At 45.0% G+C, this 14,723-nt stretch overlaps 1 protein-coding gene across 6 annotated transcripts in view; it reads right to left on the bottom strand.

Annotated features, from left to right (window-relative positions):
• ITGA9 (integrin subunit alpha 9) overlaps nt 1–14,723 on the bottom strand; it is a 375,338-nt gene that overhangs the window by 93,093 nt on the left and 267,522 nt on the right. For all 6 annotated transcript variants that reach the window (XM_035278480.3, XM_035278481.3, XM_054247151.2 and 3 more), the window contains one exon: nt 1,902–1,988. In XM_035278480.3, the coding sequence (XP_035134371.3) occupies nt 1,902–1,988 (87 nt within the window). The remainder of the gene's footprint in view (nt 1–1,901; nt 1,989–14,723) is intronic.

The raw sequence follows: 14,723 nt of genomic DNA, 5'->3' as shown, positions 1-14,723 counted from the left end.
AGGCTGGAGTGTAAAACGAAATGGAAACTGTTACAGGTTTTTCAATTAAATCTATTATCTGTTACTCAAAAGATTTTAATTACATTTGTGTGGAGAGGTGCCACATAAGCATAGGCAACGGCATCCACGGATTGGGGTCATCCTCCCTCATCTCCACCCTTACCCTACCTGGAGTCTAGCAAGACTTGACCTATTAATCCATTTTCCAAGGGCAGCCACTTATTGGGGTTTTGCTCCTCCTGGGGTGAATGTGGACAGAATGAGGAACAGAGGCAGAAAAAAATCTGAGGAGTCATGGGCATAAGAGCCACTGTGGTTTAGCCAAGATCACACAGTTTGTTAGAACCTGGTCCTATAACCCCTACCCAGGGGTTCCTCCCACATTCCTGACATGTACAGGGTAAATGCCATTTGTCTGGGGCAGTGTTCCCCAAATCACAGGATGTTCACACTGGTAGTGACACACTAACATGATTTTTAGGTTCACGAGATAGATTATCCTGGGTGAGAGGCGAACACAGCACTGAACAACACTGACCCTAATAGTGAGAAAGTTAATACCTTTTGCCCTAGTCAGTTTGGGATTCTATCACAAGTTACCCCAGCCTGGTGGTTTAAACATTTATTTCTCACAGTTCTGAAGGCTGGGAAGTCCAAGATCCGGGTGCATTCAATGGGGTTTATGGATTCAAGTGATTTGCTAAGAAATGACCAAGTCTTCTCCCTCACCAGAACATTCTCACCATCGGTTTACAAACCGCTACTAGATACTGGGACCAAAGAGCCTTGGAGATTAAAATGATCTGACTGTATGACCCAGGCAGATTAAGTTTTCACTTTTTTTTTTTGAGATGGAGTCTCACTCTGTGGCCTAGGCTGGAGTGCTGTGGCACGATCTCGGCTCACTGCAACCTCCACCTCCCAGGTTCAAGCGAGTCTCCTGCCTCAGCCTCCCGAGTAGCTGGGACTATAGGCAAATGCTACCACATCTGGCTAATTGTTTTTGTATTTTTAATAGAGACATGGTTTCACTGTGTTAGTCAGGATGGTCCCAGTCTCCTGCCCTTGTGATCCACCTGCCTCGGCCTCCCAAAGTGCTGGGATTACAGGCATGAGCCACCACACCTGGCCAGCTTTCACTTTTTTAAGGGAAATAGGGCAGACAGAGGAATACGAAATTTCTTTCAAATCATGGCAGGGAAAATAGCTTCCCTTTCCAAAGGGAGATTTGGTCTTTTAGATCCTAGTTTTGCCTCCATACACCATATATTTTTACCTATGTTTGTATCTCCTTATCATGATGGCACATCATATACTATTTGAACTTAGAAATCTGTCTCCAGACCAATTCCAAAGTGACTTAATTTCATTGCTCTTTTAAAAAATGAAGTGGGATACATTTATTTACGTTTTGAGAATTTTGAGAGGTCTCTTCAGAAAACTGTGAGCACCCAAGGGAGTGACAGAGTCAGGACTATAGGTGACAGACCACATCTTCTCTTCTGTTGTCTTGGAGACTCAGAGGCACGGAATGTCCCGGAAAAAAATATTTTAGGAAGGCCAACTCTATGGTGCCTGCCAAAGTGCAAAGGCCGTGGCGCGTCCTTCACTTTCACATTTGGGGCACATCATGTGAATCAAAGAGAAGGACCACATGATGCAGCCCCTCTGGAGTAGACCTTGGTGTGCACTGCCAGGGACAGGAGAGTGCCAGGGCTGCGGCACTGCCAGGGACAGGAGAGTGTCAGGGCTGTGTCAGGGCTGCAGTGGCCACCCAAGCTGCAATGGGAGGCAGGGGTGTGGGAGGACACCTCACCCCAGGGAGGCAGCGGTGGCACTGGTGGCTGGTGGGAAGGGCTGGGGGCCTGCTGCCGAGGAAGGGCCCTGTCTGTGTCCCTTACCTTCGACTTTGACCTCATGAAAGGAAATCCCACGCTGCATTTGAGGAAGTCCAATTCCAGCAGCTCACAGGAGATGCCCATCTCCTCCTGAAAGAAAAAGCACCAACAGATGGGCCGGCTGCATGAAAGGCAGGTGTGCAGGAGCAGGCCCCACAGGGCATTCGAGTCCTTTGGAGCAGTGCTCAGACAGCAGGCACCAGGGGGACAAGGTGCCCTGACCAGGCCGTCTCCAGCCCTCTTCCAGTTGCCCACCTTTCCCATGGGTTCCCTGGGAAGACAGGTAAGAGGACAAAACCCCTCTTCATTCTTAACTAATGCTTTGGGTTCAAACCCTAGGGTGGTCCTGGTGACCTGGGCTGAGCCATGGGTAAGCTGGAGACCTCCTAAGGTTTGGATGAAAAGGCAACTCTGTCATCTTCCTGATCCCTTTCTCCTAAGCCCACCCCCTAATCCTGCCTTTTCAGATCCTGGAGGTTTAAGAAAGACAAACTCTAAGAAAATCACACCAAGAAAAGAGAGGGTTTCTTCCTAAAGCCTGAAGCAATGAGGGCTGGGCTGTCCACCGCCAAGTCTCCCCAGGGTGTGGGGAGGGTACAAGGGTGAGGAGAGGTTTCCAAGCATAGCCAGCTTAGAAACCACAGGGCTTCTCAGAGTCACTGGAAGCAAATCAGGACTTCCAAGGGGAGACAGTATGTTCACAGATTTTGGAGGAGAAGGTACAGAGGTCCTCCAATTTCTAAGACGCACATCTCAGCTCAGACTAACATTTCAAGGCATTTAGACAGGTGGATGAAAAAAATGTTTTACTGTGTGTTCAACTGGTAAAAACGTGAGCATTTGCCATAATATGTCTACTTAAATTATCCAGCTATGCATATCTTATTATTCTAATATATCATGAACATTATCAAATGCACCAAAAATGCACTTTTATCACCTTAGTCAATGGGGCTAAACATTTTTAACCTTAGTCTATGGGGCTGAAAATCAAGACAGTAATTGTGGAATAAGTGGAAGGCAGGTCTCCTGCTGGTCACACAGGTCTGATCATTTCCTGAAGGCTCATTCAGCTGGAAACTTAATAACTTGTATATTTTTGTTTCTTTGTTTGTTAAACATCCATACACCTTTGCTTAGGAAATAGCAATGAAACAAAACCCCCAAAAGCCCAAATGCAATCAAACAAAAGAGATACACAAATATAAAACTAAACTCTAATGTATCTTTTCGGCATCCAGTCCTGGAGATAACTGATCTCAATGATGCTGAGTTTTCTAAGAGCTGTCTGTGCTCTTAGCCAGTGTTATTCACACAGAGACCCGGGATCACCCGCGTTAGTGTCACCGTGGGAGCCTCTTTAAAAATGCAGATTCCTGGGTCACACTCTAATTGCATTGCACGAGTCTTCTCTGAGTAGACACAGAGACTGCAGGGTCTGGGATGAGCATTTTCAACATACATACAGTGAGTGATAAAAGAAGTGGTTCTGCGGGGCAATGGTGTTTGGGAGCGGCTGCTATGAGCTTTCCTTCCTTCAGTTCATCCGGCTGGCTGCCAGAGGAAGCTTCTTAAAACATGTCCCTCCCCACTGCAAACAGAATCAAGTCTCAGATCTGAATCCCAGCTTCCATTTTGGCCCGTCCCTTTCTGTTACTGTTCTTCTATCCCTTGCCCTCGGCACACACATGCTACTATTCTACACACAGCCTGCTTGCTCTCATGTCCGCACCTCTGTTTAAGTTGTCCTCACTTTCCTCAGCCCTTCTTCCAAGGCTTTCTTCCTCTGTTTTGCCCCAAACACTGATGGATGGTAAGTTCATGTATGTAACATGCAAATGGCACAGGATTCTGAATGGGCCCTAAGCATCCACTGGGTAGCTGAGATAGAATATCACACGCCACATTTCAGCACTGAGGGAGCAGTTCTGAAAGATGTTAGTCACTGCCCTTATAGAGCTCAGAGTTCAGAATGGGGACCTCCCAACATGAAAACAGATATTTACATGGCTGTGTGATGGCAAGTGTGAGAGCTGCTCCCAGAACCTAGAGAGCAGACACTGGCATTTCAATAAGGAAAACTGGAGAATAATTTCTCAAATGCTGTCTGAAGAACTGCATGATATTAAAGATTCACCATAGGTGGCTTTCCACTACCGTCTTCTTCTCCATATTCCTGCCACCAGAAGCAACACCCACAATTGTTCCAAGTAGACACTACCCTAAATCCTGGCTGATGGGCCTGTGGACATCAGAGGCAGCAAGCCGAAGTCTAGGGTGACCTCTTGGTTTCCTCGGATGGTCCTGGTTCATGTCTGTCATTCTTGTGTAATTACTCTCAAGTGTGTCCCAGGATGAACAAATATATAAAAATGTGTATGTGTGTGTACCTCTCACACACACATACACACATATTATATGCTTCCCTAACTCTGCTCCCAATTTCTCTTGTAATGCCTAGTACTCACTGGGAATTCCTTTCAAACCAGGAGAGAAGCTTTAAGTCAAAGCACTATCTGTTCTTGAAGTAAAGATTTATTGGCTGGGCATGACGGCTCACACCTGTAATCCCAGCACTTTGGGAGGCCAAGGTAGGCATACCATGAGGTCAGGAAATTGAGACCATCCTGGTCAACATCGTAAAACACCATCTCTACTAAAAATACAAAAATTAGCTAGGCATGGTGGCATACGCTTGAAGTCCCAGTTACTCGGGAGGCTGAGGCAGGAGAATAACTCGAACCCGGGAGGTGGAGGTGGCAGTGAGCTGAGATTGCACCACTGCACTCCAGCCTGGAGACAGAGTAAGAAGAAAAAAAGGATTTACTGCCTCAAAGACTTCTTCGGTTTTCACATATGTGAAGTATATGTCTTCAAAAATTTACTCTGGAACTCAAGGAAACATCCATTTAATTAGCTTTGACCTAAGACAACAGTATTTTGATCACTCAAAAGCTGCTCAGCTACCTTATTTTTATTAATTCCAAAATACTAGAAAATAACATTTATACCAGCATTTATTTAGCTGTTCAGCTATTCCTGGGCTCCCACCCCACTCGGTCAAATAAAAATTTCAAAAGTCTGGTTGGATCTTGGTGAGGACGGGCCAAAAGAGTAAAGCGAAGGCATCATCTCTAGGAACAAGAGAGCTGAGCTTGTGGCTCATGACTCATGTGCTCAGGGATGGTGCTGCCGGAGGAGATGTCGTGCACCACCCTTCTGCCGCCTGTCATCCCCAACACAACTGTTTATACTGGCCGTGTAAACTGCCCTGACCACATGTTCTTAATTCTATACCCCCTCTTCTGCTACTGTGATTTCCAAGGAGGCCCAGAGGTGTCTCAGGGCATGGACTTTGGCAAGCACAGCGACTCCCTGTGCAGTGCTGGCGGTGCTGCACTGAGAACCCCCTTACTAGATAGGTACAACAGCTTTAAGGAAGTTGCTTTGCTTGGGAAGTTATGACACCTTCCCCAAAGGCATTTCGTAGCCTCTGATTGACATGTCATGACTGATGGGACCAACTACAATTAAAGTTCCAGAGCTCCCATGGGACGGGGTGAAGCAGACTCCAGCAGGGCCCATGTCCCTGTTTGGCTCCTCTTCTCCCAGTAAATCCCCTTTATGAGAATCCATCTCGGGTGCTGCTTCTAGTGAACCTGACTTCAGAAAATACTGTTCCCTTAGGAGGCTGCTGGCACCAAGAGCCACTAGAAAGTCCTGGGCATCTGCCCCCAGGTGGGGAGAGGCAACAGAAGGAGGATGAGGGGGAAGCTCACATGTTTATGATTCTTGTTTAAATTCATACTAAGGAAGAGAAAACAGTCCTAACTGTAGTTTGTAAAGGCTGCAGGGCCTCCCCCATTAGGGGAGCCCTTCATTCAAGGCAACAGCATTACCCACTTTGTTCTCCTGGTTTCAGATCATGCCTAGGGCATAACCTCATAAAGCAGGGTCATCATGGAGCCACATGTCTTCTTGGTAGCCAGGCAGGTACCCAAGAGTTACAGAGAGACCCACAATGTAATTTTTAAAAATAAAAATAAAATCACATTTTAAAAATTGATTCAGTTTTAAAAATCAATTCATTTAAAAATAAAAGGCCAAGGCGAATGGATCACGAGGTTAGGAGTTCAAGATCAGCCTTACCAATATGATGAAACCCCGTCTCTACTAAAAATTTAAAAAACTTAGCCAGGTGTGGTGGCACACACCTGTAGTTCCAGCTGCTGGGGAGGCTGAGGCAAGAGAATCACCCGAATCCAGGAGGTGGAGGTTGCAGTGAGCCAAGACCACATCACTGCACTCCAGCCTGGGCAACAGAGGAAGACTCTGTCTCAAAAAAAACCAAAAATACACATTTTGGGGAGATTTGGCGAAACTAAGCTGTCCCGAGCTCAAGGCAACATGCCCGTGGAGAGTGCTCTAGTTGGGGCTGCCTATGACCTCTGCCAGGCACTTGGGAACCACCAGGAGGCACATGGAAGAGATTCAGAACCAGGCTTCTCCTGTGCTGATTCCTTCCATGTTCTAACCATTTCCTACCCTGGTCTTAACTTAGAGAACTTAACATTCGCATTTTATCAAGGCTGATGGTTACAAGACTCTCAGTTGACTGGGAATGTGGAGTGAACAAACTGTCTATCCAATGTCCCTAATGCCAGACAGTATAGACATCTGATTATCTGATTACAATAGAAAGCAAATCAAATACAGAGTGAAACAGAAATCTTGCTCTAAGATTTTCATGAAATTAATGAACAGATAAAACTACTGCAAAGCTGCCGATCAATCGATCTGTCAGTCAGATCAGTTAACTGTCGAAGGAGTCAAAATTCTCCTGGATGCTACTTTAAGATGCTTCAGATGACAAAGATTTAAACTAAAAAGATCAAGAAAAGCCCTCAGGAAAAACTGGCCATTGTAAAAATGATCCTTTTGTGATTGTACCAAAAACTACACAAAATATGAAGCAAAGGATGTTATTTTATGAAACTGTAGGAAAATCCACATTCAAAAGCTGCCTATTCAATACTCAGTTCCTTCTTTTGTTTCAGAAGTTAGGGCACTGTTATTTTAAAGACTCCAATAAAGCAAATAAGCTTTTGCCTTGGGTCTAAGATGTCTCTGACAGTTACCATTACAATGTTTTGAGTGCCACTGACGAAATGCAAGTCTATTCATCATTTTTAGTTTCCTATTTCAATCAAAGTCTCAATCAAAACTTCTAAAAAACATTTTTGTTATAAAATTTTAGACCGTGTTTTAAGAGGATCCACATAACTGGCCTTTTCCCCAGTCCCACTTTTCCTTGCCTGACAAGGACGTTCAATACTCTTATGGCTTCTCGTTGAAGGTTACAGAAGATTCAATTAAAAATTTCTACTAACATACAGATGATCTCTGACTTATGATGCTTCTACTTAATATTTTTCAACTTTCTGATGGTGCAAAAACAATAGGTGTTCAGTAGAAAGCTGTACAATACTCTCAAGATGCTGGGCAGCACCGTGAGCCATAGCACCTCATCAGCCATGCCATCACCAGGGTAAACAACCGATACTCTAGGGTGGGCTGTGTTGCCAGGTGATTCTGCCCAACTGTGGGTTAATGGAATTGTTCTAAGCATGTTTAAGCAGGCTAGGCTAAGCTATGATGTTTGGTAGGCTGGGTGTATTAAATACATTTTCCACTTACGATATTTTCAGCTAACGACGGGTTTATCAGGACATAACCCCAACATAATTCAAGGAGCATCTGCATATTACTCTCAGGAGCAGGAAGTCATCAGTTAACATTTTAAAAACACAGTGCTGAAAAGCATACTTGATTTATACACACTCATCTCTAAATTCTCAGTGCCTGGCACCAAGCCTGGCATTTAGTAGCTCCCGAGTTCGCACTTACTAATGAACAGGCCTTGGCTTGTGGGGGATTCCAATGAAGGGGCTGCAAGAAGCAGCGCATTTGCTGGTCTGCCTGGCACAGGAGATGCTTGCCGTGGCAAAGACCTTCTCTCTTCCAGACATACCTTGACTGTCCCAGCCCCGGAAGCTTGGCCAATAGAGCCAGGCTCCAGCCCTATTTGTAACATGCGGCAGTGGGGAGAATGGAATGATGAAATTAGTGAGCCTGTTTGGGCTCCTTCCTCCCAATCGTACAAGCATTTGATGTCAGTCTAGACTCAGGCCGTACTTGACTGAATGCTGCACTCTCGGGGAACAAGATATCTGTGCAGTCAGTGACCCGCTTAGGCTCAATGCTAGGTAGAGTCTGAAGTCTGACTTCCAACTTTCTAGTTCTCACACGTGTTTGTTAAACAGAAGACGACCCTCATGTTTCCACATCTGACTGTCAGTCTGGCAATTTCGCATTCCTCTAAGACTCTTTCCTTCTTCCAGGTACAACAGCGGGATCCTTGCGGGCCGATAGAAGAGGCCTCCACATTAGCTCGCTTAGTTAATTTACAGTTCAGGTTAACTTTGGAAGCACTTCATCCCAAATTCCCTAATCAACTGAGGCATCAGAGGTGAGCAGAGGTTCTCAAAAACCTGGCCCAGTGAGGTAACAGAAAACACTGTCAGCAAACACTTTGCTGGCGGCACTCAATGATGAGTCAGCCTGAATCTTACCAGAACAAACAGTCGTATTCCCAGAGGGGAATCCTTTGGGATTGAGCCATGAAATTCCTGCCCATGAAGAAAAACACCTAGGCTCCCAGCACGGAGACTATACGACCTGCGGAATTCGTGTCCCAATTTTGATTCTTGGCTCAGATATATACCAGCAATGTGCTGTCAGGCAAATTAACCATGCTTTTTATAAGCCTCCAGTTCCTCACCTGTGAAATGAAGTCATAACATGTGTCTTATAGGAGTATTGCCGGACTGCCACTGCTGATGCGTGCAGGATGGAGTATACAGCCTCTACTTAGTCATGCTTTACTATGTGCCAGGACATGTTTCAAATCCATTATCTAAAAACTCTTAAAAGAGAGTAACTTCCCTTTACTCTCATTTTATGAGGAGGAAACTGGAATTCGAAGTTGCATCACTTGCCCAGGGTTTCCCAGTTGGCAAACGATGGAGCCAGGATGTGAGCCGGGCACATTCCTCCCCAAGGCTCCTCTGCATGTTCTCCTTCAATCTTGACTTCCTTCTCCCAACCCAACCCTCTTGCATATCTCCCTACAGACCATGACATGGTGCTGTGAATACACATGGGTGTGGGGGAAAGACTTGCCATTTGAACAGCATATGAATTACAGACCTCAGTTGTCAAGCCTTACTCTTCCATGTACTAGATTCACACAATACCTTGTCTCCTGCCACTTGCTCAGGCCCTGATGATACACTCTTGGCTGAGGGTTTGTCATGAATAGTCCTGGAGTCAGAACAAATACAAGTCATGGTACTCTTGAATCAAGGAAGAGTACATAGTACATAACTCAGAAAATATGGATCTCTCATTGAAATAAAGCCACACAAGCAAGCACTCCTGTTGATCCCTGAGCAGAGATGCCAAGGGTATACTGTTTGGGTGATTCCCTAGTCAAACTTCTGAACGAGGCTCCCAGGGCCCATGTAGTCAGTCCATCAGGGATCATGAAAGGTCAGAGGCAGACGGGATCTGAGAAGTCATAGTGAGGGTGCTTTTCTTTGTATCCAAAATGTTGGCAACATGAAGATCAAGTACAAACCTTCCTGAGGTCTTAACATACTCAAAGTTTCTGAAAGGACTTATACATCATCCATCTGTACATTCATTCATTCACTTACTTATCATCTAACAAACACCTACAAGATGTCAGACACAGAATGGGAAGAATACAAATGACAGGGAAGAAGGGATTTGGCTCAGCGCGGTGGCTCATGCCTATAACCCCAGCACTTTGGGAGGCTGAGGTGGGTGGATCACCTGAGGTCAGGAGTTTGAGACCAGCCTGGCCAACATGGTAAAACCCTGTCTCAACTAAAAATGCAAAAATCAGCTGGGAGTGGTGGCAGGCACCTGTAATTCCAGGTACTTGGGAGGCTGAGAAGAAGAATTGCTTGGACCCAGGAGGTGGAGGCTGCAGTAAGCCAAGATCACGCCATTGCACTCTAGCCTGGGCAACAAGAGGAAAACTCCATCTCCAAAAAAAGAAGAGATCCCTATTTTTGAGGAGACAGCATTTAGTAAGCAAAGAATCCAAATTAACACATTTTAATAGAGGGGAAAAACTATTGGTTTAATATGATCCAGGCTTCAAGGGACCTAAATAAATGGCTCCAAGAGCTCGTAGCAAGGTGCCACCCTCTTCGCCTGGTGGAGTAAATAAAAAAGCAAATATATTTTAAAAGGTGACTCTAGTGTGGGTGACTCTAAGTTGGGTCAAGAATTTGCCTAATTTGGGTGGAACACTGTGATGGGAGGCGCAGTGACATGGTAGCAGAGAGGGTGAAGTGAATGGGGTACAAGGCTAGTACAGGGTAGCACTAAGAGGGACAGCACCAGGGGTAGTTGCATCTGTGTGCCCAGAGGCTGAGTGGCATTCCTGCCCTTAGCTATGCAGGCTCTGAAGCCAGCTTTTGAATGACAAGGCAGATCTAGCTGTGAAGAACTTCCATCCTCTGCTCCTTGGGGAAATACTGAAGTCAGAGGGCAGATGTGTCAATTTCCAATGAGTGATACAGTTGCCCTGTGCAACATGGGGCTTCTATCAGCAGGGCCAGAGAATTTCTGTCTTGGAGGCCAAAAAGGGAGAGCAGTTGCCATCAGAAGTTTGCTTAGTGAGTCAACGAAGAATTTTGCATTTTGAGAACTGCTTTGTTTATTCATTAACTTGTTGAAGAGCTATTCACTGACTGTTGCCCCCTATCAGGCCCCATTCTAGGGGAGGGGGCTATAATGGCAAACACGGCCTGGCCTTCACAACACATGTAGCCTACAGGAGGTGATGGCAAAAATAAAAAACTCAAAGGAAATGAAAAATAACTGGTCAGGCACGGTGGCTCATGCCTGTAATCCCAGCACCTTTGGAGGCCAAGGCAGGTGGATCACTTGAGGCCAGGAGTTTGTGACCAGTCTGGCCAACATAATGAAACCCTGTCTCTACTAAAAACAAAAAATTCTTTGACTCACTAAGCAACCTCTGATTGCAACTGCTTTCCCTTTTTGGCCTCCAAGACAGAAATTCTCTGGCCCTGCTGATAGAAGCCCCATGTTGCACAGGGCAACTGTATCACTTAATGGAAATTAACATATCTGCTCTCTGACTTCAGCATTTCCCCAAGGAACAGAAGATGGAAGTTCTTCACAGCTGGATCTCCTCTGTCATTCAAAAGTTGGCTTCAGAGCCTGCATAGCTGGAAGCCTTAGGCTCACATCAAGAGAGGGAATGCCACTCAGCTTCTGGGAACACAGCACCTTTGGAGACCAAGGCAGTGGATCACTTGAGGCCAGGAGTTTGTGACCAGCCTGGCCAACATAATGAAACCCTGTCTCTACTAAAAACACAAAAATCAGCCTGGTGTGTACCACACACCTGTAGTCCCAGCTACTTGGGAGGCTGAGGTGGGAGGATTGCTTGAATCCAAAAGGTGGAGGTTGCAGTGAGCTGAGATCACACTACTGCACTCCAGCTTGGGCAATACATTGACACTCTGCCTCAAATTATAATAATTACAAAAGTAGCAAAAGAAAAAACGGATAATCTGGGTATCATCAAAATTTAAAACTCATGTGTTTCAAAGGACACCATCAAGAAAGTCAAAAAATCCGCCAGGTGTGGTGGTTCACGCCTGTAATCCCAGCACTTTGGGAGGCCAAGGTGGGTGGATCAAGAGGTCAAGTGATCGAGACCATCTTAGTCAACATGGTGAAACCCCGTCTCTACTAAAGATGCAAAAAATTAGCTGGGCATGGTGGCACATGCCTGTAATCCCAGCTGCTCAGGAGGCTGAGGCAGGAGAATTGCCTGAACCCAGGAGGCAGAGGCTGCAGTGAGCCGAGATTGTACCATTGCACTCCAGCCTGGATAACAAGAGCGAAACTCTGTCTCAAAAAAAAAAAATAAAATAAAGAAAAGAAAGTAAAAAAATCCAAAGGATGAGAATATTTTTGTAAATACGATGTCTAATAGGAACTTTATCTAGGATATATTTTTTAAAACTTGCAGCTCAATAATAAAAAGAGAAGTAACCCAACTAACGAATGGGTAAAGGATCTGAATAGGTTTTCCAAAAAATACATATACAATCATCACATGAAAAGATGGTCCACATCATTAGCCTTCAGGGAAATCTAAATCAAAACCACAATGAAACACTATTTCATACTCATTAATGGCTACAATAAAAAAGACAAACAATAACAAATGCTGGACAGGATGTAGACAAACTGGAACCATTACATACTGCTAATGGGAATGTAAAATGGTATAGTGGCTTTGAAATGCATCCTGGGAGTTTCTGGACAGTGGGCTGTAAGTTACCATGTGACCCAGCAATCTCATCTTAGGTATGTGCCCAAGAAAACTAGAAACATAAGGTCACACAAAAACTTGTAAACGAATATTGATAGCAGCATAATTTGTAATAGCCAAAAATTGGAAATGATCTAATGTCCGGCAACTAATGAATGAATAAACATAATGTGGTATATCCATACAATGGAATATTAGTTGGCCATGAAAGGGAAAGAAGTATGATACATACCACAAATGAATGAACTCAGAAAACCCTGTGCTTAGCGACAGAAGCCAGTCACAAAGGACTGGCTCCATTTCATATAAATGACTGCTTATACACAGTGTTGAGAATAGGCAAATCTAGAGGGACAGAAAGATTTGTGGGTGCCTTGGGCTGGTGGAAATAGGGGAAAGTGGATGACTAAGAAGCATGAGGATTCTTTCTGAGGTAATGAAATGCTCTAAAATTGACTGTGGCAATAGATGCACAACTCTGAAATATACTCAAACCCATTTAATTATATACTTTAAAAGGGTGAATTGCATGGCATCTGAACTATATCTCCATGAGCCTGTTTAAAGTAATCACAGCCTGTGAGAAGCATTCTGAAGGGGGCAAACAGCATTAGACCTGGTATTGGTGGAGGAAAGGCCCTTTTGAGGGGGTACCATTTAGCAGAGATCTGCAAGCTAAGAAGGGGCGAAGCACATGAATGGAGAGTGAAAAGCGTCCCTGGCAGAAGAACCAGTATGTGTGGGGAAGGGCATGGTAAGTTCCAGAAACCAACCAGGGGCCACATGTTTGTGAAGCAGCAGATGAAAGGCCAGGCCATGAGGAGCCCTGCTGCTCATCAGGAGGAGTTTGGACTTGATTCCAAGTACAGAGGGAAGGCACTGGAGGGTTCTAAGCAGGGGAGTCATACCATCTGATTCACATTTTAAAGAATATTTTTAGTTGCGATGTAAGAATGGATCAGAGGGGGCCCAGAGTGGGGAACACGCAACAATGAGCAGAAAAGGTTTCTTCCTCACCCCTCCCAAAACAGTCCTGGAAACAGAGCCTGAACAGGTGGGGGGCACGCGTCAGATAAAGTAAAAGTACCCTGAAGGAACCAGAGCACACAGTGACTCTAGCATAGATGACAAATATGGACGACGCCTGGCAGGGTTGGGAAGGAGCTCGCCACGAACAGTCCGAGGGAACCAGAGGTAGTCCTCCATGCCCGTGGGGGAGTTGGAGAAGCAGGGCAAAGAAAGCACTACAAAGCCAGTCGCTTCCCTGAACTTTTGTCCAGACATCTATTTGGAAGTTAAGGCCTACACTATTCTGAGTTTGTTCTTTCCAAGCTTAAAAAAGTGAAGCAAGCAAAAGCTACAGTCAAAACAAATGTTTGAGGCAAAGGAACCATGTAACTGCTAATGTAAAATTCCTCTCCCAAGTCACGCCGTGAAATTTGGAGGCCAGGTATGGGTGGCTCACACCTGTACTCCTAGCATTTTAGGAGGCCAAGGCAGGAGGCTCACTTGAGGCCAGGAGTTCGAAACATAGTAAGACCCTGTCTCAACAAAAATAAAACGTAGCCAGATGTGGTGGCACACACCTTTGGTCCCAGCTATTGCGAGGCTGAGGTGGGAGGATCACTGGCCCAGGAATAGAAGGTTGCAGTGAGATATGATTGCACCACTGCACTCCAGCCTGGGTGCCACAGTGAGATTCTATCTAAAAAAAAAAAGAGGAAGAAAGAAAAGAAATTTGAGGTGCACATGAAATAACCCTGTGCCAATCACTGGCAGTTGCAGACCAGCTGGCATCAGAAGCAACTATGTGGTCAGATGGAGACTGTGAGGTCTCCTCCCAAACAGTCCGCTTGGCCCTGAGGAAAAAAAGTGCTTTGAAAGATTTAAAGTGAGTGAAAATAACAATCTTACATTTTAAAAAAACAAAACAAATTCAAAAGCACTTGAGTAAGCTGTCTCATTCCTAATTGTCCCTCTGTGGCGCAGTGAATCAAGCCTGTTTAGGGCTAATCTTTACATTTTCCCAAAGTGAAGACAAAAACACTCCCCAAAAGCCTGGTGATTGCCCTCTTCAGGCCCACAGAATACGCAATAAGGAAGCTAAATAAACAAATAAATCTAAGTCAACCAGTGACAACAGAAAGCCCAAGTACAAAGACCAGCAAGCCATCCCTTCCAAAGCCTAAGAAGTCAAGTATTTGATGTTCATTCCGGAAGTTTTTCCTTCTGTTAAACAGTCACAAATGAATTATTCTCAGATTTGTAAAAGCTGGTTTCTATTCTTCAATTTAAAAAATTCCCCCAGAGGCTACAAATTCTTAGTCAACAAACTAAGAATCCGAATGAATCAAATTATT

The sequence above is a fragment of the Callithrix jacchus genome, chromosome 17 (genome assembly GCF_049354715.1).
Source record: "Callithrix jacchus isolate 240 chromosome 17, calJac240_pri, whole genome shotgun sequence".
NCBI classification, from domain to species: domain Eukaryota; kingdom Metazoa; phylum Chordata; class Mammalia; order Primates; family Cebidae; genus Callithrix; species Callithrix jacchus.
Note: the sequence above shows the minus strand (reverse complement) of the source record. Positions and strands in the feature narration are given on the sequence as shown.